Source organism: Pelodiscus sinensis, chromosome 2 (assembly GCF_052426305.1).
Source record: "Pelodiscus sinensis isolate ZL-2025 chromosome 2, ASM5242630v1, whole genome shotgun sequence".
NCBI classification, from domain to species: Eukaryota; Metazoa; Chordata; order Testudines; family Trionychidae; genus Pelodiscus; species Pelodiscus sinensis.
In genome coordinates this window covers 21535722-21560317 of record NC_143053.1, presented here as the reverse complement: position 1 = coordinate 21560317, position 24596 = coordinate 21535722, and the positions used below count along the sequence as shown (strand labels likewise).

At 45.4% G+C, this 24596-nt stretch overlaps 1 protein-coding gene across 2 annotated transcripts in view; it reads right to left on the bottom strand.

Annotated features, from left to right (window-relative positions):
* Positions 1 to 895: 895 nt before the first annotated feature.
* Positions 896 to 24596, bottom strand: part of FBXO32 (F-box protein 32) — a 37784-nt gene continuing 14083 nt past the window's right edge. Inside the window, exons 5-10 of one of the 2 annotated variants that reach the window (XM_075920162.2) lie at positions 16427 to 16520; positions 15499 to 15683; positions 12808 to 12990; positions 11282 to 11425; positions 9876 to 10004; positions 896 to 7195 (exon numbers count right to left, since the gene is read on the bottom strand). In XM_075920162.2, the coding sequence (XP_075776277.2) occupies positions 7106 to 7195; positions 9876 to 10004; positions 11282 to 11425; positions 12808 to 12990; positions 15499 to 15683; positions 16427 to 16520 (825 nt within the window). In that variant the 3' untranslated portion in view covers positions 896 to 7105. The remainder of the gene's footprint in view (positions 7196 to 9875; positions 10005 to 11281; positions 11426 to 12807; positions 12991 to 15498; positions 15684 to 16426; positions 16521 to 24596) is intronic. The other variant, XM_006137483.5, reaches the window with a different exon arrangement.

The following is a 24596-nucleotide window of genomic DNA, read 5'->3' as shown; positions in this document are numbered from 1 at the left end:
TATCAATATCCTAATTTAATATAAAGCACTCATGTTATTTAGACCTCTAGCATTGCTATATAAGCACTTTAAAAATTTCACTTTTTCGCTACCTGCCATACATGATGTAATTTAATGGGATTCTTTTTCATTTGACTGTTTCTCATTATATTTTACCCATATTTTATTTATCATCTTCCATCATCACCTCTTTACTATGACATAGAGAATCTCCATTAATAGCTCCTCCCCTAAAGGATGTCTCTGTCCAAATAATGTGCTCCTCCACACGTGTCAGTTTTCTTACTTTATGAAGCCCAGCCAAGCATCCTCTTCTCTATAATATTCCTGTCCTAATGACCATGATGCTGATCCCATTTGTCATTTAGTTACTCATCTTTCCGAAGACTGAACATGCCAGGCCAAAGTATTCCTGTGTATATTCTCCATCATCCGATCAGACTCCTTTGTTCTGATTATGCAGTCCCAACTTCAGCTAAAGTCCTTTGGATTTCAATTGGAGTTCTGTCCGATAAAAAGACTTCAGGTTTCCAGGGCCAGAAGATTGCTTATGTAATCTCCCAACTTGGAACACTGATGTGGAAACTACGTAACTTGGAAGCTGCTGGATACATATGATTCATAACTCATGTAAAGTGAAATATGCTCCTTTGCAAGACTTAAGCATTGCTTAAATCCAATTTAACCACTGGCCTTTTGTTGGCCCTTACTGAAGACAATCACATTAACCTTTCCTTTGATTTATAACAAAATAGCGGATTTATCTATTTTGGGTATAATTACGGCACCCGTTGCCACGGCATCCGAATTCTGGATAGACTTGCAGGTGAGTCTTTCCATTTCCATTTGTGAGACGCCTACACTCTTGAAAGCAACAAACAACTAAATACCAAGGTTCACATTGTCTGAACATTTATTGCAATTCAGTGTCAAAGACATTTTACAAAAATACATCACTGTTTGTACCAAACCGCTGTAAAAATCAGAGTTGAACATGCAAAGAAAAAAATGTGTGCAAATAATTTATATGGAAAGATTTTAATCACACAAGAGTATTAAATATGAGTCTTAATACACAAGGTATGCTTTTCACTTCATACCTTATCTAATTACCACTTTGTTTAAAAAAGGAAAAACAAGCTTCCTTTCCACCTATAAGCCAGTATTCATTATTACTGTAGATTAGCCCTCTAAAACATTAGTACATTTGCAAATTCTAATTACAATGTTAACTCTGGAGCAGCACTATAGGCAGCAAGTGATGGCCAAAAAGAGCCACACTTTATCTTCAGAGAAATTGATGGGTTCACACAGGTGAAAGTGCAGTGGCTGCTACATGGTGTGCTAGAACCGCTGTTACTTTTAGCTATTAATAAAGACTGTCAGAAGAGAAAAGATTTACTATCCTGCGGACCAGACCGTCAGAGAGCTGAATGATCCACAACATCATCCACTACCAACCAAGTCAATGGGAGTGGGGAGTCCTCAAGAGGCACTGAGTACATTTCAAATTAGGTTTCTTTTAGGAGCTTCCCAAAGGAATGAGAGGACCAGTCAGCTCAGAAGAAGGGGTCTTTATAAGAGCCATTACACATGGATTACCTATCATATGCATAGGGTGTATGTGTTTGCCAGCAAAAAAGACTAGCATTTTAATTTAAAGCTATTATTTAGCAAGGTGCTGCTCTGTGAAAAGAAGCTGTGCAACAGGTTACTAAGAGCCCCCTTGCTCTCAAAAGTCCATGACAGTTTATTGTAGCAATCAGAAGGTTTAAGCATGACTCGTCATTCAAGAGTTATTAGGTACTCTACAGTATTTGAAATGTTACTGGTTTATTTCAGTTGTAGCTGTTAAGGGCCAAAGAATTGGCTGGGCAGAAAAAGCTAATTTACTACCTGCATATGTTCTAGGAGTTGGTTGTGCAAGGGTAATTAATGCCAAAACAGAAATGGGAACACAAACAATAGTCACCAAAGGAGTTCAAAAGGAGGATAGCAATATTCCCTGTGACAGAACGTGGTATGGTGCAATTAAACATTTACATATGAAGCATATCTGCAGAGCAAGTTTTCCTAGTGATTTTACAAAACACAAGTTGTAACACAATTAAAAAAAAAACAAGATAAGATGAGGGGCACACATTTTATAATCAAACATTAAAATACCAAACCATCGTTAGCATAAATTGCTCAGCTTATATACAACAGAAGTTTAGCCTCTTGAAGTGACCGCCCCATTAAAATAAACTCAACTACTAACCTCTCCAGGAAACTGAAGTGCAAAATTCTCCTCTCTTCCTTCCCATGCCCTCACCCCTCTAAGAAGTGGTGTTAAAACACAGTTTGAACCTCTCTAAACTGGGACTCCTGGCTCTGGGATGGATGTTCCGTGACCAGAGAGTCCTTGTGGAAGACTAGCAGCTGAGAACCCTGAGGCCAGCAGAGCAATGGACTGCCAGCAGCGAGCTACTCTGCAGGGCTGGGAAGTCTGGTATGCCACAGATGGGCTGTCCAGTGGGGCCGAGAAGCCCAGTGGGGCCAGTGGCAGGCTCGAGCTAGGCCACGTTTGGGGGGCCAGAAATGACCTCCCCTGGCCTGGCAAAATTCCTCATCTGGCACCAGTCAGGGCCCAAGGGTTCCGGACCAGGAAGGTCCAACCTGTATATGTATTGAGCTGAATTCAGCTCTGCTGCACTGGTAAATTCAGAGCAATTCCATGGGTGTCAATGGGATTACTCTGCTTTTACGATGACAAAGGCAGAGCACAATTTCATAGTGTTGAATTCCTAATGGGAACCCTACCTCTAACTCACCAAGATGAAATGCTGTTTAGAAAGATCATCAATGATATAAATGTCCAAACACAGAAAGCCTGTTTTCAACTCTACAATATTTTCAGGGTAATTCTGGCAAAGTTAAAGAGGTGCCTTTTATGCCTGAGTTGCTTTGCACCTTTCTGCCTCAGACTCATTCTTACTCATTATCCTACCAGCCCAAGTCATGCAGACGTACGGGCACTGCAAATAAGCTACTTGAATAAGACTGGTGCCTTTGTAAGTGGTCAGGCTAAGATATCTGGGTGCAAACAGTGGTTTTTAAAAAGGTATTATTTGACTCACTACAGTATTTGATGGTAACCAACCATTTTGGGACTAGCAGAAGGTCTACACTTTGGACTAATGCCAACCAGATTAGGCAGCTCAAACTATGTGAGTAACACAACAACTCTCATTGGCTTGTGCATCTTGTTCCGGTGGAGTACGTTTGATGGTTGATTTAACAGGTCTTTGCTAAATTGACCCCGGTGAATGGATTGCCACAACATCGATCCACCCGGCAGTGGAAACAAACCCTAGGAAAGACTCATGGGGAGATGGATATCAGAAACACTACAGCAGTAAGATTACACTATGAGTAAGCCGACCATAAGTCCCAGATTTTCCGAGCCAGTCCCAATTTCAAATATTCAGTCCTGTTGTCCCCATAAACCATCAAAATGTTCCAGAAATTCCAACATTTTGGCAAATATTTCAGTGGTGCATGTGTGTGTGTGTGTCTGAGAGAGCCCCAAGATTGCCTGCCAGATCTGGCTTGTGGAGAAGAAGTGCCACAAGAAGTGGCTGGGGGAATAGCCGCACAGAGACGAACTTCCTAGAGATTTTTTCCACTGCTTCAGAATCCGGTCAATAGGACCAGCGGGAGGCGATGCCTGGGACATGGTGTTGGGAGCCACACAAAAGCAAGTAAGTGGCCCTCCTTCTCATCATGCCCAGACCCCGCACCCCCAGCCTGTTCACTCACTTCCTGTCAACACCCCATACCCTCAGTCCACTCACCGTCGTTCCAAGATCCTGCACGCCCAGCCCACTCTCTCAGCGCATCCACTAAGACCCCTCACTCCTAGTCTGCTCACTCACAGTACTGTGATTTAATTTTTATACTTTTGTAAGACTTTTCATATAAATAAATTAATAAATTAGAAAAAAAAATAGTTTGTTAGATCATGTGTCCCAATTTTTGGTTCGGAAAATATCGTCACTGTAACTATGAGACAAGTTCTATTTATTTCTCTAGGAGACTCACTTAAGTTATGTTCCTTAATAGCTTGCATTACATTTGATTTCATGCTGTAGATCTCTGCTGCAGAGAGCCTACAACATGAGGTAACCACACAATATTTTCTCCCAAACAACACAATCCGAAAGCATCAACATGTAGACAAAAGTTTCACATAAGGCTCATGTAGTGCTTTCAGATCAGAACCTGCTCTTTAACTTCAACTGCTTTATCAGAACGATAGCTAAATGATCCTTATAGCGGGGCACCTCAATAAGTTATTATCCCCATCTTATAGACTGGAAGTGGAGGCAGAGAGTTTTGCCCAAAACCACAAAAAGAAATGATTGCACAGCCAGGACTAGAAATCTTGAATTCCTAACTCAAGAATCCTGTGCTCAGACTGCATCAGTCTATTATGTATGGAATGATAAACATGGTGGGCCAGAATCAGTCCTGGAGTTTAAATTCACTTGATGTTGGTTACACCAAGGAGGAACTTGTTTCGATAAATACAATCTAAAATAAGTGTTTTACAGGTTGAAACATCAATTGCTAGTATGTTGAATTTGGCCTTCCAAATCACTTCTATTTTGGGTAGTTCACTGGAAGTAGATGGGGCAACTGAAGGAGGAAGGTGAAAAAAAATCAACCTCCAGAAGACACAAGTTATAAGGGTACTTTTAACTGCTGGAGAAAGGAATAATATGGATCTCCACAAACAACATCACCACTTCAGTCACTTTCAGATTACTGCCCTTAACACACTTTTTTTGCCAAGAGAATTTCAGTCCCACACAACCTCACTGACATCAACAAGGCTGCATGGGTGTGAATGAGAATAGAAACTGGCCTCACTTACTTAATGACACTAACACCCACAACTACAATTTCATTTCTCCAGGTTAAGGAGCTCTGAGTCACCTTCCACTCACATGAACATCCCTTCCTCTCCCACACCCCGAGATAAAAATTCACTGTTTTCACCAGTGTTTTAGGTGAGAGTGGATGGCAGGAGACAACCATTCTATCCCCTTCTCCACGTGATGCAAAACAATTTCTCCTGGGACTGACTCTTGCCCTGACTCTGAAAGAGATTTCTGGAAGAACCAAACTTTCTGCCTTTGGAAAGCAACAAAAGGCAGTTACCGTCAAAACATTCTCCTGGATGTCTCGTCACCAGAGCTGCAATCTCCAGCCCCAAACACTGATTCTCTCACTTCCCCACCCCCCCCAAACAATTACTCCAAGAACATGGAAAAGATTTAGTTTGCAAACATGCAATACTGTAGCAAATATATATATAAACAGTTGCAGAAAATTATTAATCAGTTATAAAAACTGTAAAAAAAAGGAACAGAATATTTAATAATTAAACTCAAGTAGTTCTTCCTAATTTGTCCTGAGTATTTCTCTTCCTCACACTCTTGTACATACCATACAACCTTCTAATGCTTCTTTCTTAGGCACCTTGCTTACGCAGTCTGCGTACAGTGTTGGAAAAGTGCTGTATTTGAACTCTGCTATAGGATTTTTCCTATGTGGTCTTTCCAAACTTTTACACATGGACTGGAATCAGCCAGATCAAGTTTGCCAAATACATGAGTTATGCATAATAAAAGGAGATTGAGAGCCAGATCTAGGTCATGCTGAAATCAACAGAAGTCTGGCCATTAATTTCAGTGGGACCAAGATTTGTAAGTGCTAACAGAGGTACAGTGAGAATTAATCTGGCATGAGCAGAGAGATGTGTTATGATACATAGAAATGATCAGGGATGTCAGGTGATAAGTGATTAGAAATCCTGTTTACCCTTAGGACCGAGTGTACCCTTACTACACTAGGTCTCTAGCTTTCCTCACTACTTTTCCTGTTTCTTACAGCAGTTACAAATAAATAGTATGTAAGATAAATACTATGAGCTGGATCCTCAGTGAATGTAGACTAGCACAGCTCCACTGATGTCAGTGGAGCTTTACCTATTTAGATTTATCAGGAACCTGGTCCTATGGGACTGAGTCTCCTCTCAATTACATCCGTTTTGACTTTATTTCAGTGGAGTTACAATGGGACAGAGGAGTCAAACCCAGTGAACCAGATCTGATCTCAGATAGGTATAAACTCAGAGTAATTCCACTGAAATCAGTGGAATTATGAATTCACACTGAGAGGTTAGATCTAGCACCTTATGATTCCAACATCATGAATCCTCCTTAAATGCAAATCCTTTTTTTGCTTCCTTTAATAAGACCACAAAATTAAAAGAGAATAGAGTAAAATCTTAGGTATTTCTAATGTACTCATCATCTGGGCATTCAAGCACTGAGTACAGCAAGAAAACAAATTTAAAAAGTAAGCATTAACATAAAAAGTTGGCTTACGGTCATAATCATTTCCCTTTAAATTGTTGTACAAAGTATAATAGTTCACATTGCATAATGGATTATTGTTTCAAAGGTACTCTACTTGTTCGAGGTAGAAAATGGCATGGTGTGTTATTTTCATTTTAAGTAGGATCAAATCCTAGATGTTACGCATATTTCTGAATGCACCCAATTCTTTCTACATACAAGTGTTACTAAAACTCCTTGCAGGGATTTTTTTCCACAAATATTATCACTGAAACATCATATTTATAAATATCTATTGTAAATAAAACCAGATGGAGCAGTTTCAGTCCTATTTGGAAACTGCTTTCTTTTCATTTATTAGAAATTGAAAATATATATAAAGTTTTGAAATGGGCATGGGGCAAATTCCATTTTAACTTCTAAACAGAAATAAATGTCTGTCCTGTATCTTGTACTCTTATAATAAAAAGGTGACTTTTTACAACATTGCCTGTACACACCAATCTTGTTAGAAGTCCATGTATTTCTTAAACATCAAACGTCAGCGAGCAACTTCACCTTTTGTCTCTAAGATCCTCTTGTTCGCTTGACTCAGGAGTTTCAAACATACATCACATTTACACTATTTACAAGTCCAGTGTCCAAGCTGAGTGCTATAAAATGTCTTGTAAGAATGAAATGCTGTGAAGAGCCAGGGTTCAGAATCTGAACAAGTTGATAAAGTCTTGGGGTGAAAGAGAAGTGGAGCAGCTCTCTGGATTGTTAGCTGTGCAAGGATGATCAGTACCCTAAAAAAAAATCATCAAGTTCAAGAGAGGTCACAGAACAAGTGTCACAGCTTCAATTGGTTTATGATGCCCCATGAGCCACATGCTGCACATCCAATTTGCAAACAGAGAGATTAGAGTGCATAGCTGAGAGTACTATTAAGTGGGTGCACAAATGGATGCAAATCTGTACTCAGAGGGTAGTTATCAATGATTCAGTGTCAGACTGGGAGGATGTATCTTGTGGAGTCCCACAGGAGTCTGTTCTGGGTCTACTATTCAATATTTTCAGTAATGACTTGGATAATGAGCAGAAAGAGTATACTTATAAAATTTGCGGGTGAGGTGCATGCTGAGAGGAATAACAAGCATTTTGAAGAACTGGAGTAAAACTGAAAATCATCTTGATAAATTGGAGAACTGGTCTGACATCAACACGATGAAATTCACTAATTACAAGTATAGGGTACTATGGTTAGGAAGAAAAAAACCTCACAGGCACAAATACAAAATGGGGAATAACTGTCAGGGCAGTAGCACTGCTGAAAAAGATCTGGAGGTGTGCCCATGTTATTTGGGGAGGGCGCTCTATCCTACTTCTACTGCACCACCCTCCCCCGGGCACATCTGGCCACTCTCCCTGGCAGCCAGGCCCAGGGGGAAACAGGAAGGAGCCACTTCTCATGCGGTCAAGCTGGCCACTTTGGATCCCTGCTCTGTGCAACACAGCTGCCTAAGAGAGCCTGATGAGGGAGGTAGCAGCGAGTCCCTCCTTCCCAGTGCCTGGCTGCTGGACAAAGGGGCTGAATAAGCCAGAAATATGCTGGGAGGGGGGAGGAGAGAAGGTTCTGGCTCGCTCAGCCGCTGTCCCTAGTAGCCAGGCCAGGGTGTGAGGTGGCCCGCTTCCCCAGCCGGGCTCTCTCAAACAGCTGATGCACTTCACGGAGCAGTGACCCAGAATGGTTGGCATGGGAAGCAGCTGGTTCCATCCTCAGTACTCCCCACCCAACCCCGACTGCCAGGGATGGGGCTGAGCATGCTGGGCGGCAGGTGCAGCAGAAAGACTGAGCCCCTCAGTGCCTCCCCCTGTTAAGCCCATGGGGGGAGGGGCTCTTAACTCCACATGCTCTCCCCCCATGTGTTGCCTCTGCTGGAGGGGATGGTGGATCACAAATTGAATATGAGCCATCAATGTGATGTGGACACAAGAACGGCTAATATTCTGGGGTATTTTAACCAGAGTGATCTAAGATGTTGGTTTACAAAGTTGGGTCATGGGTAGGGATATAAATCTCATTTACCTGGTTAAACACAGCTGGCACAGCCCCCCTGCCCATGGCTGGACTGGAGCTGTTCCCCACCACAGGTGGAACTGCACTGGCCTGGTCAGAGCAGCCCCTGCCTGCAGGGCACCTGGGCCCGCTGCAGACAGAGGCTGTTTTGGCTGGGATGCCTGTTTTGGCTGGGATGCAAGAGAACCCCGCATGCAGGGCCTGCTCCAGCCGCACCAATGGTTAACCTTAACTGGTTAAGCTTTCACATGGTCCCAGGCCACACCACTTCACGAAACTCCCCTTGGCTGGAAATGGCAAACCACAGCCAATGGAAGCCACGAAGCTCTAGATAGTAGGGATGTTACATTTAGTTTAATCAACTAATTGACAAGTTGATGGATTTTCCTTCGACTAGTTGATTAATCAATAAGCAGGGAAGCAGCGGGGTTCACTTGTGGCCCTGGGAGCCAGCAGGCTCTTAATACATCTGATAGAGGCAGCAAGGGGGTGTGGAAGTGACTAGTTGAGGGACTAGTCAACTAGTTGCTTGCATCCTTTGACGGGGCGGCCCCGCCCCGCACTCAAGCCCAGGGAAACCACCTGGAGCCAGGGGCGGAGAGGGCCCCACCCACACAGCCCTACTGGGCATGCTCCGAGGGGAGCCAAGATATAAAAGGCTGCTGGCCTGCTCAGAAGGGGGAGACTGTGACCCGAGCAGGAGCTAGCAACCCCTGGCCAGAGAGGGAGTCGCCAAGGGAGCTGAGCGCGCTGCTGTCGGGCCCCAGCCGGGCTCGGCCCCAACAGCCAGCCGACCAACGTCAACAGGTGGGACCGCGGCCGGCTGCGAGCCGGGGGTAGGAAGCGACCCAGGGCAGGGAGCTGTAGAAGCCCCTGGGGGCTCGGGGCGTTGCGGGGAGGAGCCCCCGCCGAGCCAGTGGTGGGAACCCCCCCGGCACTATTAGGGCCCTGGGTCGGGGCCCGGTGGAGAGGGAGGGCCCGGGCCCCCCTTCCCCTGCTGCCCGAGACCCTGGCAAGTGGGGACCAGAGTAACAGACACTGAACTGTGGACTAGGCCTCTGGGCCTGCAAACTGTGGACTAGGCCGGGAGGCCGTATTTCCCCTAGCACAGGGGCACTGAACTGTGAACTAGGCCATTGGGCCGTATTTCCCGACGAGGGGGGCAGTGTACTTTGGGGACCAGGCCAGCAGGCCGTATTTCCCCTACGAGAGGGGCATTGTACTGTGGAACTAGGCCAGGGGGCCGTATTCCCCCTAAGAGAGGGGCATTATACTTCGAGGGCTAGGCCCAGACGGGCCGATCTGGGCCCCAGATGGGGGTGGCAACCCCAAGACAGGGGCGAGCCCCCCGACACATCCCTATTAAACACTTAGATAAACAAAGCATCACAGGCCTGCTGGTGGCTTACCCGTGTTGGCCTGCAACCCAACTTTGAAAACCACTGATTTAAGATATGGGAGGTCATTGTTCTATTTGGTACTGGTGGCAGTACTGTGTCCACTTCTGGGGGCCACACATTAAGAAAGATGTGGACAAACTGGAGAGAGTCCAGATGAGAACAACAAAATTACTAATAGGTTTGGAAAGAAAAATCTAACCTATGAAGAAAAGTTAAGCAAAACCCCAAATGATGGCCATGCTTAGTCTTGAGAAAAGATGATGGGGGAGTGGGAGAGGGCTGATGACAGACTTTAAATGTTAAGGATTGTGATCAGTTCTCCATGTCCACTGAAGGTAGGACAAAAAGTAATCCCCTTAATATACAGCAATGGAGATTTAGGTTAGATATGAAGAAAAAAGGTTTCTAACTACAAGGAGAGCTAAGCTCTGGAATACGTTATGAAGTGAAGCTGCGGAATCCCCGTCACTGGAGATTTTAAAGACCAGGACAGACAAACATCTGTCAGGGATGGTCTAGGTTTACTTTGTCCTGCCTCAGCACAGGGAGATGGACTAAATGAGCTCTTCATATCCCTTCCAGTCCTGCTCTTCTATGAATCTCTAATAAATATTCTACTCTCCTTTGGCAACAAACAGGTCAAGGCCGAGCTTTAGATTTTAGGGCATTATTAATTGAAGAGAGATGAGTAACAAGGATCCAGATTCATTCTCCCAATCATCTCTATGCGACAGAGCTGATTTTGCCCTCGGCTAAACTTGTGTCAGACCACAGTAACTCTGAGTTCAAGGGAGTTATTTCAAATTTACACCAGTGTAGTGTACATCAGAATTTGTCCTCAGGTTTCAATAAATGCTTCAAATCGCCCAAAGACCTGTATCCAACCCTGCACCTCGCCCTCTCCCCACCCACCCTGGAATTTACCTGCGCCCAATACCTCCCATCACCACATATGGCTGGTGCCTTTGCCTTCTGTGCCAGGCCCCTGCTGCCCTTGACCTCACTGCCTTCCTACTGGTACAGACCCCAGTACCTGCCCTGCTGCTTTCCTGCCAGGGCTCCCACATGGTGGCTCTGGCTGCCAGAGCAGCCACCAGCCATATGGCTCATGGCTCCTCTGGCCCTGACCACTGGAGCAGCCACGTGGCTCATTGCTGCCCCAGCCACCGGAGCAGCTGCCTGCCACGCAGCTCGTGGCTCCTCTGGTCCCAGCCACTGGAGCAACCACCTGCCGCCCGCCATGCGGCTCTGTGTAGGAGGCAGGCAGATTGGACATCTTTTTGCATGCCTGCACAAGTGTGCAGCTTAGAGGGAACCCTGCTTGCAGCTCTCTCTAACTTAAATTAGAGCTGTGGACATTCAGCACTTCTGAGAAATCAGGCCCTAAATCAATTTTACCAACGCGATACCCGTACCTTCCAGGAGAGGATGTGGCAATGTCTGCAGAGTTGCAGTGTGTCTCCATACTGCTCTTTCCTTGGATAACATCTTACAAGTTTAAAGTACATCTTCTTCCAGTCCAGCAACCCCTTCTCAGATAAGATTACCCGTTTACGAATCTAAAAAATCAGAGTTAGAGTGGACTCAGTGAACACAAGGGCTAAGTTTTGTTTGCAATGTCACTTCTCAAGACCTTGCCTTTGCCCACAGTAGCTAGCAGTCATTCTTGCTGATCTCCACATCTGGGGCATGTCTACCCGGGGTGTTATTTTGAAAATATTTTCAAAATAACAAGGCGAGCATCCACACTACCAAGCCTGTGATTTCAAAATAACAGGCTTGTTATTTCTAAATAATAACTCCTGCCTGTGAAGAAGAATAAACTTATTTTGAAATAGTTATTTCGGGAATTATTTCGAAATAACCTGGTAGTGTAGACATTGCCCTGTAACGGCAAGAGAATCTATTCTGAGTTTCTCCACATTAGCAATCTCCTTATTCTAACCATGCTACACAATCGCGGTACTAGAGACCCCTCTTATCTCTTACACAGATTCCTTCTTGCTGCACATTGCTGTGCAATGGCTCCAACAGATTCATGCTACCACATATCACCATGATTCAGAAACTCTAAAAATGATTATTGGGATAACAAAATTTATCCCAGGTTGTGATTTTAGGAATTAAATTGCATTTCTTTTCTACAGATATCTTTAAAGCTGGAGTTGCCATACCAGTTTGGGAGACATTCACTTTTAGGACATTATTTGTTGTGGAGATCAAATCTGGATATATGACAACATGGAAAATATAGTCAATAGGAGGCGGGGGAAAAAAATCTTCCCAGAATCCAGGACCAGATCTTCCACAGATGTAAAGCTGTGTGGGTCTGTTGAAGTCACTGGAGCAATGCTAATTCACACCAGCTGAAGATTTGGTGCTGGGTATGTGTGTGTATTTAGTGCTTATGAATGGAGCTGACTGGCAGCCCTAGCGACTGAAAACCTTTACCCTCAAAACGTGCAATATAGCAGCAGGGTTAACTTCTCACCAATGGTAAAACAATTCAGATTGGAGGGATTTTCACACTAATGGTCTAGTTAGTCCTTGACCTCTTGATGGAGAGAATCAGCAATGGGGTCAGTTGCGGTGATGGGTTCTGTGCGTGAGCAGTTACTGTTGGGAACTGCACAGACACAGAGCTCCCTGCTCATATGGTAAAAACAGAAGTAGCCATCTTAGGCCATGTGGGGTAGCAGCCATGTAGACATATTATTGATACTGCAGCTTCCTATTCAGGCACCAGTATTGTGACATTCGTACACTATCAGAACTTCCCCTCAGGGACAATGTTTATTGCCATTTTCAGGTCAGGCCATACAGAAACTCATAGCATAAAACTCAGAACAACGAAGCAGTCAAATGAGGAAGATCTCTCCATGTTCAAACATCAGTGGGCTGCAACAGGAGATTGGCTGAGGTTTAACTTTCATCCCATTACCTGTCGGTCCGTGAAATGGTACTGGCAGAGCTTTTTCCACAGCAGCCGGTCCTCACTGAGCACATGCAGTTCAGGGGCCACTTGCCCAAGGCTGACAAGATCTCTCCCATCAGTTAGCCGCTGCATGATGTTTAATTGTAGACACAACGGCAGGTCTGTAAAGGTCATTCCTTTAAAGGCAGGCTGAAAAAAAGAATGCAAACACTCAGTATAAGGAGAAAATCAGGCAATTCTAAACTGGAGCAATGTGCTGTTTGCTAAATATTTTATATACACAAGATGCAGTGACACTGGCTAATTTCTCATCCAGGGGCCGAGTAAGTTTCCCTAGGAGATCCTATGATGGGTTGTGGTGCTATTGACCCCTTATTTCCAGCAAGAAGAGTATCTGAATTCACTGTGGCAGAGCAACAATTGTGGTTGTCAACAGTTAACCGCACAGTTTACTCTCCTCTCCACTGGAGGGGAGATTTATGGTGCCGAAGGTCTACTCTAGTGGACCAGTGCGTTATTGTTTCTGTGGGTCATTCAGATAACTAGAGGGACAAGACTGTTCCCTACCAGGTTAAACCTCCAGTCTATCAGTTGAAATCCCTTGGAAATGTCATGTTCTGCTAAGACAACTATATTTTACTTTATAAGGTCACAAAATCATGTATTAAACAAGTAGAGATGTTCACTAGTAATGGATCCCATCAAGATTTCCCTAGAATTGTTTCTTACAACATTGCTGGCAATGCTACCCAGAAAATATTTAAGAGTGCATTACAAAAAAAAAAAAAAAATAGTTTCCTATAGGGGATACTACTAGGATTCTGTCTACATTATGGATTTGCATAAATTACAGTCTTCACTGCCTAGTAATAAGTTTAGCTACACCAATGCAAACCCCTGGTCTAGACAGTGAAAGGTACCATCTGTGCAAGTGGCCCTCACAGAGGGCTCCAGACAGTGGCTCTGTCTGTCTCACTAGGGCTTCACACCTGTGCAGCTACACGGATACAGGGATACATGCAGACTGTTCAATTCACAGAAAATCCCCAGAACCCTCAAGACCTAAGAACGAGGAAGTGGGCTCCAGTTGCTACACTAGTGGCCAACCCTTAATCATGTGAGTAAAGGTTTGCAGGCTTGGGACTCCAACACTGGAACAATATTCAGAGTCTTTAAAAACGGAGCCAAGTCTTCAGTTGCCTTGCATTGAGATGTCTGTTTTACCCTACTGGCAACGGGCAGTGCAGTTAACTGTTTAAAACAAAATACAAACTGCGGATCAGCTGAGGGAAATTGTGTGGGACTCTTTTTACCATATGACCCTTTCTCCAATATCTGGAGGGTGTCAGGCAATTCAACTTTTCAACCCTTCAGGGAGCTACATAGTTACTGGTCTATAACAGAGCAACTCCACAGAAGCAGCCTATTCTGCACAGCTCATCCTCTGCAGCAAAACTGCGCTAATCTTACATTAAGTAGTTAATTGTATAGTTCTTCTGATCACAAAGAACACCATAAACAGATAATAGCATCTGCAAGGAGCTTGAAACAATAACTCTAACAGGAAGAAACAATCCCATTCATCTCAGTGGGCTGCTGACTCTGAACTCTATGGGTGATAATTTAGGATCACTACTGGGCCAGAAATGAGGGGCTCAGGGGGTGTGCGTGTGTGGGGGGGAAATCTAGGCTGCTGCATGGGATTGGGTTGCAGGGGATAAGGGCTCTGTCTGGAAGTACAGACTCTGGAGCGGGCTGGGGTTTGGGGTGCAGGAAGGGGCGCCAGTCTGGGGCCAATGAATTTGGAGTGCAGGAGGGGGTTCTCTGCTGGGGTAAAAAGTTGGGGCGCAGGTTCCATGATGAAATGTGGGTGGGGCAGGCAGCTTCAGGCTGGGGGTTGGGACATGGGAGAAGGTTCAGAGTCTGGGCAGGGGTTCTGAGCTGCAGTAGGAGGTTGGGATGCAGATGGGGAAGTGGGATGCAGGCTCCAGAACGGAGTTTGGGTTTGGAAGGGAACTCAGGGCTGGGGCAAGGAGTTGGGAAGAGTTTTTTGGGGGGCAGGTTCTGGTAGGCGCTCATCTCAGGGGACTCCCTGCAAGCAACAACATGTCTTTCAGCTCCTAGGCAGAGGTGCAGAGGCTCTGCATGCTGTCTCTGCCCACAGACGCCACTCCTGCTGCTCCCATTGGCTGCAGCTCCTGGCCAGCAGAAGCTGCAGAACTGGGGCCCAGGGTGGAGGTCCACAAAGCCCCTGTGGCCATCCTTCTGCCTAAGAGCTGAAGGACATGTTGCCACTTCTGCAGAGCTGCATGGAACCATACAGGGAGCCTGCCAATCCTGCAATAAGCAAACTTTAACGGGCCAAATCAGCAATACTGACTGGATCTGCCAGGGTCCCTTTTCTGACCAGACATTCTGGTTGAAAACCTAACACCTGGCAAAGCATTTTGCATCTTGGTTTAATTTTCCATTTGAAAGTCAGAATAAAAATAATAATTAAAATGCATCCCCCTGTCCAATTCAACTGAATTCAAATGTTAACAATCCAAATTCTCCCCACCAGCAGGCTCTGTGTGAAGTCTAGGAATGCTCATTATGATCCAATTATGCAGGCAGGCGCTGCGGCTGCATGATAAGGTTGCATGAAAGAGCCAATGTATCATTTGCCTCTAAGTGAGGGCCTGGATTCTTGCTTACTCTTGTGATTTGGATGCTGTTCAGTTGCTGTTGCCAGTGAAGAATAGTCTCCATTCTGTGTACCCACATGTTGATATTTCCAACCAGAACAGACTTGCCAACACTTTGCACCAGGGTGCATAGTGACGTGTAGAGAGTCTGCAGCAATTCCCTTATTAGCCTGATGTTCTGCTGATCTTCAAGGACTTTGGAGGCAAAGAGAAGAGGGGAAAAACATTTTTAAAAAGGAATTATAACTTTTAGATACATTTTCAGTATCTACTCTTCTGGAGGCTTGGTAAGATTTACTCTCTAAGGGTATGTCTACACTACCACCCTAGTTCAAACTAGGGTGGTTAATGTAGGCAACCGAAGTTGCAAATGAAGCCCGGGATTTAAAGCCCCGGTAGTTCGGACTCCGTGCCCACGGCTACACGCGGCATGGAGTAGGTAGTTCGGATTAGGCTCTCTAATACGAACTACCATTACTCCTCGTACTAGTTCGAACTAGGGTGGTAGTGTAGACATACCCTATGATCTTAGGCCTAAAGGTATCAAATCTGGAACTGTGGGGGAATGCCGGGGGAGAGCAGGACTGCTCTGTCTAGATATGACAGGTATCTGATAGGAAATATTTGTTGGAGATGTCCCCTAATAATTGTACCAGAGACTGGGATGAGGAAAGATGTTTGGCCTTTCTGCAGGGCTTCTAACTCCCACTCCAGGAACACTGACCACCTTGTCCCTTTACACTAGCACACGTCCCAATCCTTTCATGCATGGTTATTGCCCTGCATGTAGAAACTGGGGCTCAGCCATCTCAGTAAAAGTGGACAAAGGAAGATTAACCAGTTTTTTCTTCATGCTCTCACACTGCCTGCAAGAGTCCTGCACACTGATCAACACTGGATGTGGTGGACACAAGTCATAATTGTTACATTTCTTTTACCTTTCTGCACCACTTTTTCCAAAATGTTCATGAAGTTTTTCTGGGCGATTCCACTCAGAGATGTTAGCTGAGACTTTGCTATCAGCTCCAACAGCTGTGGATAAAAATAGAAGTTGCCAGCTAGAGTACAGAGATATTTTTCTAATCTTGACTTCTAGTCACATGACACAGCAAAACAGTTCAGATACTTGTTTATTGCTGGAATAACAGAGGGCAGGCAGAACCATTATGAAGACAGATGCAAGGGGAGAAAAGAGCCAAACAATTAAACACACAGTGGAGGAAGACAGGTCGTTATTTAAACTGTTCTTTCTAAACTGAAACGTCACTTCATGGTTCAAAGGTGTAGGGAAGCCACAAACTATTGTTCAGATTGACAAGGACTATTCATACTGGACAAACAATGAATGGTATATGTCAGTGTCTTTCACGGGTACATAAACAAACAGCGTGATAAGAGAACAAGAAGCAAGCTTGAGAGAATCTTATTTATAATGTTTTTGAGATAATCTTATTTATAATGCCTACTCCTACAACTTACATATAAGAATCCAATTCACTCTTTTGTGATGTGTGTTTTATATTAGAGTTTTCAGTAAGAGGGAAGATTTAAGAGTCATGCTCTAAAAAGAAAGACAAAAACCAAAAGTTCCCTCATCTTTATTATTATTAGACCTGAAAAATATAAACAATTTAATTCACTTTCCCTTATTCATGCTGTTTGGTTTACTTTGTAAATGGCCAATGGACACTGACTCACGTTCCCTTTTGATTAAGGGGCACTGCTAATAAGTGTGACTTTGGTTCTCACATGCTTGTTCAGTGTTGCAGTGTTTGGGTTGCAATTACTGAAACATTTTCCTGTCCTTTAAAATTATTTTAATTCCAGTAGAAAAATAAAAACAGGAAGCTTTTTTAGGTTCTGCAAAACTGTTGGCCAAACCGTTTGCTAAACCTCATTCTACAAGGAATAATGCCAAGTTCAAAATAGCTATTTCGAAATAAGTGCTGTGTAGACACTTATTTCAAAATAGGGGGCCCTCCAGCCTTTCCAGGTGACCTGGTGGCCACTCCAGCTTCAACCAAGAACACTTCTCTCCCCCCCCCCATCCCTGGAGCCCTTAAAGGGGTTGACTCTGGCCACAGTGCCTGTGCCAGCTCCAAGCCTGCCAGCCCAGAGCCAGCAGTCACTGCCCCTGACCCAGTGGCCTCAAAACATGAGCCAGCAAGCCACTGGCAATCAGCCCTCTGCTGCTCCCCAGGAGCAGTCTGCCAGCTCCCAGGAGCCTGCCAGGACCCAGAGAAGGCGGGCGCCTTCCTGATCCCGGGTGGAGATCATGGACCTTATTCAGGTTTGGAGGGGATGCCCCCAACGTCCATGATCTCTGCACTAGATGGAGGAACGCGGCCGTCTATGGCAGGATAGCTGCCAGCCTGGCCACCAAAGGCCAGGAGTAGGTTTGCATGACAATCAAGTTGGTCAGGTGAGACCCTGAGCTTCCCCTCCCTCTTCTTCCCCTTGCTTCCCCCTTCCAGCTCCCTCCTCCCAGGTTCCCCCCCCCCCCACTTCTCCCACCTCCTTTCCCCAGTCTCACCAGAGTTTCATTCCCTCCCCCCCAGTTTTGTTAAATAAAGAGAGTTTGTGTTCATGAAAATATGTATATTTTATTTGACATCAGGAAGGGGGGTTAGGGAGGGGTAAGTTTAAGGAAGTGAGGGAGGAATGAAGCACAAGCCCCCAGTGGGGCAGACCAAGGAGGCTCATAGTGCTCCTCAGGGTGGAAGCTCTCCCACAGGGCCTCCTGGATACTGACAGCCCCCCGATGGACCTCCCGGATGGCAGCCTGCAGAAAGTGCAGCCAGGCTCACAGCAATGCGTCCAAGAGAAGCACCAGAGTGCCCAGGGGTAGCTCTGGCTCCATGGTGCCGAGTGCTGTGGTGTCCCAAATGAGGGCAACCAGAGTACGCAGAGACAAAATGCTTTGCTGTCCCTCATTGAGGTAGACAAGCAAGCAGGGAAACCTGAGAACTGGCTGTCTGGGGAGAGGAGGGGGTCCCTTTTAGCACAGACCTCAGATAGCCTCAGGCAGCAGCCCCACACAGTAAGTCCTGACCTAGTGCCCTGCTGGAACTGGTTCCGGCCAGCCTTAACTTAAATGCGATTCAGAGTCCACTCAGTGTGGACACACTATTTCGAAATAGAAAAATGCTACTTCGAAATGCATTTTTTGTGTAGACGCATTATTTTGAAATAAGCTATTTGGAAATAACTATTTCAAAATAAGGTATTTTGAAATAACACTGCAGTGTACACATACCCTTATATATTCCCCTCCAGCTCATTTGACTGAAGTGGGTTTTGCCCACAAAATCTCATTTTTATATATGTGTGTGTGTGTGTGAGAGTGAATTGGATTTTATGGATGTAAATTGCGTTGGATGTAAATATGTATGTGTGTATACACACACACACACACACACACACACAGTCTCTAAGGTGCCACAAGATTAGTCATTGTTTTTAAAGTTACAGCCTAACAAGGTTACCCCTCTGAGAATTTTATTATGGCATACATTTTTTGTTAGTCTTTAAGGTGCCACCTGACTCCTTGTTGTTTTTACTGAAACAGACTAACACGGCTACCTCTGAAACCTGTCACCACAGCTAGCCTATTCATTTTTTATCATTAGTGGTTATGCTATCTCATTGCTGGCAAAAGGATGAGTGCAAATAAGTTCCAATTCCTTGTGTCAAATAGCTAAGATGGTTACTGCTGAGAGTTAGTAAGTCTTGAGTTGAACTGTTCGCCAGCCATAAGAATAACAGGAATGGAGCCATAAAATTTGTTGGCATCTTGCCCTATGCTATGAGCTCATAGGGGTTTTATTACAACCATTTTCCCATTTTGTTCAGCTCTGTTACCAGCATGTGACTGTCACTTAGGAACCGCAAAGTGCCCCTAGTGACTGGACTCCTCTTCCATTTATCTTCCAGGTTAACTTTAAACAGCAACAGATGGCTTTCTGAGTTCTCTTTCTATTAATATCTTAAACCTCACATGACTGGTATAAAGCAAGAGGAAAGAAAAAAAAAGCCTGACACAGTCTCACATTTTTTATGGAGGGCAGTCTGCCTTCACCATGACCTATCACTTAAGAAGGGGAGAGGGTGGAAGAAAATATGCAAAAAGGTGAGGTAATAGTTAGGACACATATTATAACAAAATTTCATGGTGGTTGTCACCTAAACAGGAGTGTCTAGTGTATTTTATACTCAGAAGCATAAATTAACTAACCATATGTTGGAAATGTTCTTTTTAAAATTTACCAAAGTTTCTTAGAACAGTGGGTACACAAACTAGAACATGTCATTCTTCCAAATAGCCTTCATAATAATATACTAATACTGAATTGTTTAACCTTGTGAGACACACACTCAAATTATGTCCCCGGTTTGTCATATTCTAGAACTCCAATACAGGACAGTTTCCTTAAGATTACATGTAAGCAGAACTGTGCTGATGTTCAAAAATAGGTACAAAACCAGTTGTCTTTGCATAGGTGAAAAGTACCAAGTGGTGCAATAACACAACAAAAGAATGAAATAATGACTAATATTTCAAGTTAAAAAAAGATTACATTCTTTGTGGAACCCACATTTTGTGCTTTGGTTTACAGGAAATTAAATAATAAAATTAGGCAATCAAGATGAATTAGAGGCCATTCCTTTCGCCGTGTTTATTAAGGCTCAATTACATTTAAATAGTAAATTAGAACAGCTATCGTGTATCACCTTTTCAGCAGCAATAAATAAAAGATGAAATTCCATATGAATACTATGTCGTGACTACCTCCTGGGTATTGCATTACATAGCAAACTGTTATGCCAGGAATGACCTGGGCACATACTTAAAGACCCAAACAAAAACAAATCCCAGATGTATGAACACAAGTAATTTTCTTGTCCACTATAACAACATGCATACCAGGGCATTAATAAAGGTGCATTTAGAAGGTTTGCTCAGAGTTACTTCAGAAACACCCTGGTGTAATTCCTTCAAAGCCAACAGTGTCATTCCAGATTGGACAAACAAAAACCCACCTAGAATGTGTCTGAGTGATGGACTGGGCAAACTGAAAACCAAACAAAAAGACCAGAGCGTTTTGAATAATGTCTTGCAGAAAAAGGAGATTTTATACTTTGCTAGCATTTTGTAACTGCATATGTGGCTGTGTTAGTTCCAGACCATGCTCCAGTAACATCGTTTAAAGACAGATTGTAGGAGGGAAAGCAGGGGAAAAGAGAAAAACAACAAATGGTCTGGTCTGGAAACATGTATTGTGAGCTTTTGTGAGCACAGCAAAGGAAAGTAGGAACAAATGATCCTCCGGAAAAGGGTTTATTTTCCGGAGAGTCACGTCTAGACTGGAGCTTTTCTCCGGCTTATCCCCAAGCCGGAAAAAAGCGGCAGCCATGTTAATGCAAATACCGCGGGGGATATTTAAATCCCCCGCGGATTTTGCTATTCCAAAGTGTCTAATCTGCATCCCTTTTCCGGAAAAGGGGTGCAGTGTAGACACAGCCCTAGTGATGGGGGAGGGGAAAAGAGAGAATTGGTGACTCTAATACTCATCCCTCCCCATCCAAAATCTCCAGGGAGAGCTCGCTGGGCCTCTTTGCCCTATTCGGATCCTTTTTACTTCAAGGGATTGTGGAGGATAAGAGTAAGGTTGCCAGATGGTTTCAACAAAAATACCGGACCCACTTGACATTACACCACAATCTATATTACATCTTATTTAGAATATACTGGACATTTATATTTTCTTAATTTGTTTCCTGAACAGAAAGCTCAAACACTGGACTGTCCGGTTCAAAACGGGACACCTGGCAACCCTAGATAAGAGGGGGAAATGAGAAGCTGCAGGCAGCTTCATACTTCCAGGTTTCCCTGATCTAGAATTTTCTGAGTAACTGGTATGAAGGAAACTATCCTGTACAGGCAGTCCCCGAGTTACGCGGATCCGACTTATGTCGGATCCGCAGTTACGAACGGGGCCGTTCCTCTCCCTGGTCTCCAGCAGACCAGGGAGAGGAAGCAAAGCGGCGGAACACGTGGGCAGCGGACAGGGCTGTCGGCTGCCCACACGCTCCGCGGCTTGGCTCTGCTTTGCTCTGCTTTGCCCCCCCCCCCCCCGGTCTGCAGACCAGGGGGACGGGGGGGGGGGGGGGCAAAGCAGAGCCAAGCCGCGGAGCGCCCGGCCAGCTGACAGCCCAGACGCGTCTAGGCTGTCAGCTGTCAGCGTGCTCCGCGGCTTGGCTCTGCTTTGCCCCCCCCCCCCCGGTCTGCAGACCAGGAGGACGGGGGGCAAAGCAGAGCAAAGCAGAGCCAAGCCGCGGAGCGCGCGGTCAGCTGACAGCCCAGACGCGTCTAGGCTGTCAGCTGGCAGCGCGCTCCGCGGCTTGGCTCTGCTTTGCCCCCCCCTCCCCCTGGTCTGCAGACCAGGGGGACGGGGGGGCAAAGCAGAGCAAAGCAGAGCCAAGCCGCGGAGCGCGTGGTCAGCTGACAGCCTAGACGCGTCCTCCGCGGCTTGGCTCTGCTTTGCCCCCCCCCCCCCCCGATCCCCCTGGTCTGGGCTGTCCACTGCCTGCGTGTTCCGCCGCTTTGCTCCCCGTCTCCCTGGTCTGCAGATCAGGGGGACGGGGAGCAAAGCAGAGCAAAGCCACGGAGCCCGAGGCAGCAGGACAGCCACGGCGCGTCTGGGCTGTCCCGCTGCCCCCGTGCTCCGTGGCTTTGCTCCGGACACCTGTGGTACAGCAGCTGGGGCGCTGCCAGTTGGTCCCGTAGCGCCACTCTGGGCGCTACTGGACCAACCGGGCAGCACCCCAGCTGTTCTGCCCCAGGCGTCCTGATTCAGCCACTGCTGGTCAGATTCAGCAGCGGCTGAATCAGGACGCCTGGGGCAGAGCAGCTTGGGTGCTGCTGGGTTGGTCCAGTAGCGCCGAGGAGCGGCGGCGCTACTGGACCAACCCAGCAGCACCCCAGCTGCTCTGCCCCAGGCGTCCCCAAGTCAGCCGCTGCTGAAACTGACCAGTGGCTGACTACAGGAAGCCCCTGCCCCGGGCTTCCTGGAATCAGCCGCTGATCAGTTTCAGCAGCAGCTGACTTGGGGATGCCTGGGGTTCTTAAGTTGAATCTGTATGTAAGTCAGAACTGGCGTCCAGATTCAGCCGCTGTTGAAACTGATCAGTTTCAGCAGCGGCTGAATCTGGACGCCAGTTCCGACTTACATACAGATTCAACTTAAGAACAAACCTACAGTCCCTATCTTGTACGTAACCCGGGGACTGCCTGTAGTAGCACAAGATGATATTTCAGTATTTCTAGGCTATTTGTGCATGTTGGGGAAGGGAATAAGTTATTCCAATACAACAACCCGTGTCCCAACCAGAAAGTCCCAGACTGGAGTGTTTAGAATAGAACAGGTCAGCTTGCTGCCTTCTGAAGATTAGAGTGGAAAGTCTACTAGGGCTTCCTCCACAAACAGCAGTGAGGGCTGAATGCGTGAGGGGGCAGCAAGCGAAGAGACGTGTGGGTTTAGACAAGGAACAAAAGGTGCTCCAAAAAGGTGAATCTGGGCAACTTTTGGTTTCAGCACACACACACAAAAAAGGGGGGGGGAACTGCCCAGCACTAGCCAAACCTTACTTGAGGCTCCTATTACCGTATGTGCCTGAGTGTACAGGTTACAGCATCAGCCCTTCACACACTAGAGCAAAACAGCTACTTTTGGAGCCGTTTCCTGTAGCACTGGGCTCTAAACTACGGATGTTGAAAGGTAACTGTGTAAAGTTAATAAGGTAACTGTGTAACTGCTGAGATCCATGAAAAAAAATGTCAAACTAGAAAAGTCAGAGTGCAGAATGAAACAGCTAGGGCCAGTTCCTCAGCCAGGTGAAAATCAGAGTAGTTCCACTGATTGACACTGAAACTACACTGATTTCTCTTTAGCTGAGGATTTGGTGTTTAACACCCAACCTACAACAAATCTCCCTCTCTCCCAGCACTTCTATTTGCTCCATTTGCCAAGTTTTAGTTTGAACTGAATGTGATAGTGGATATATTAGTGTTTGTACCATGAATTATAATAATGTAACTAACAGATGCTGCTACCATGTAGCATAACTCCAGGACTATCAATACTAAGTCTAAAAGGAATTTCAAGATGCATATTGTTAAATTTATGTATTAGGCTAACTATGAGCTGTCCAGATCATATTGTTGTACAGATCTGTATCCACACACCTGAGTCAAGATCAAGTCAGCTATTCTGTGCTGGAAATAGTGTCACAGTGACAGCTTGTCATCTCTTGCAAAATACAGCTATGAAACCATCACATGGTAAATCCTTTTGATGCAAGGAAAGTCTTCAAAATTTCACTGTCATCTGATAAGTGAACATTTCAGAAAACGATAAACCGCTCTGGAGGCTGCTATGGTGTTTAAAGGTCTCGTCTCATTTTACTTATTTACATGGCATGAACTTTTGTGCAGTCTGCATTTTTAATAGCACTGTAACCATGAGCACATCAAGGCTACGTCTACACTGGCCCCTTTTCCGGAAGGGGCATGTAAATTTCAGGAGTCGTAGTAGGGAAATGCGCGGGGGATTTAAATATCCCCCGCGGCATTTAAATAAAAATGTCCGCCGCTTTTTTCCGGCTTTTTTAAAAGCCGGAAAAGAGCGTCTACACTGGCCCCGATCCTCCGGAAAAAGCGCCCTTTTCCGGAGGCTCTTATTCCTCCTTCGAAGTAGGAATAAGAGCCTCCAGAAAAGGGCGCTTTTTCCGGAGGATCGGGGCCAGTGTAGATGCTCTTTTCCAGCTTTTTTAAAAGCCGGAAAAAAGCGGCGGACATTTTTATTTAAATGCCGCGGGGGATATTTAAATCCCCCGCGCATTTCCCTACTACGACTCCTGAAATTTACATGCCCCTTCCGGAAAAGGGGCCAGTGTAGACGTAGCCCAAGATTAAAGTACTTGGCCTGAATTGTTCTTGTTACTACGTAGATATAACAAGCTGAAAATGTGAAGGGCTTACTCTGTGCCTAAATAATGTGTAGCTAGACATGGGTCATTTTAACTTAACACTAGCAAGAATTTGTCTCA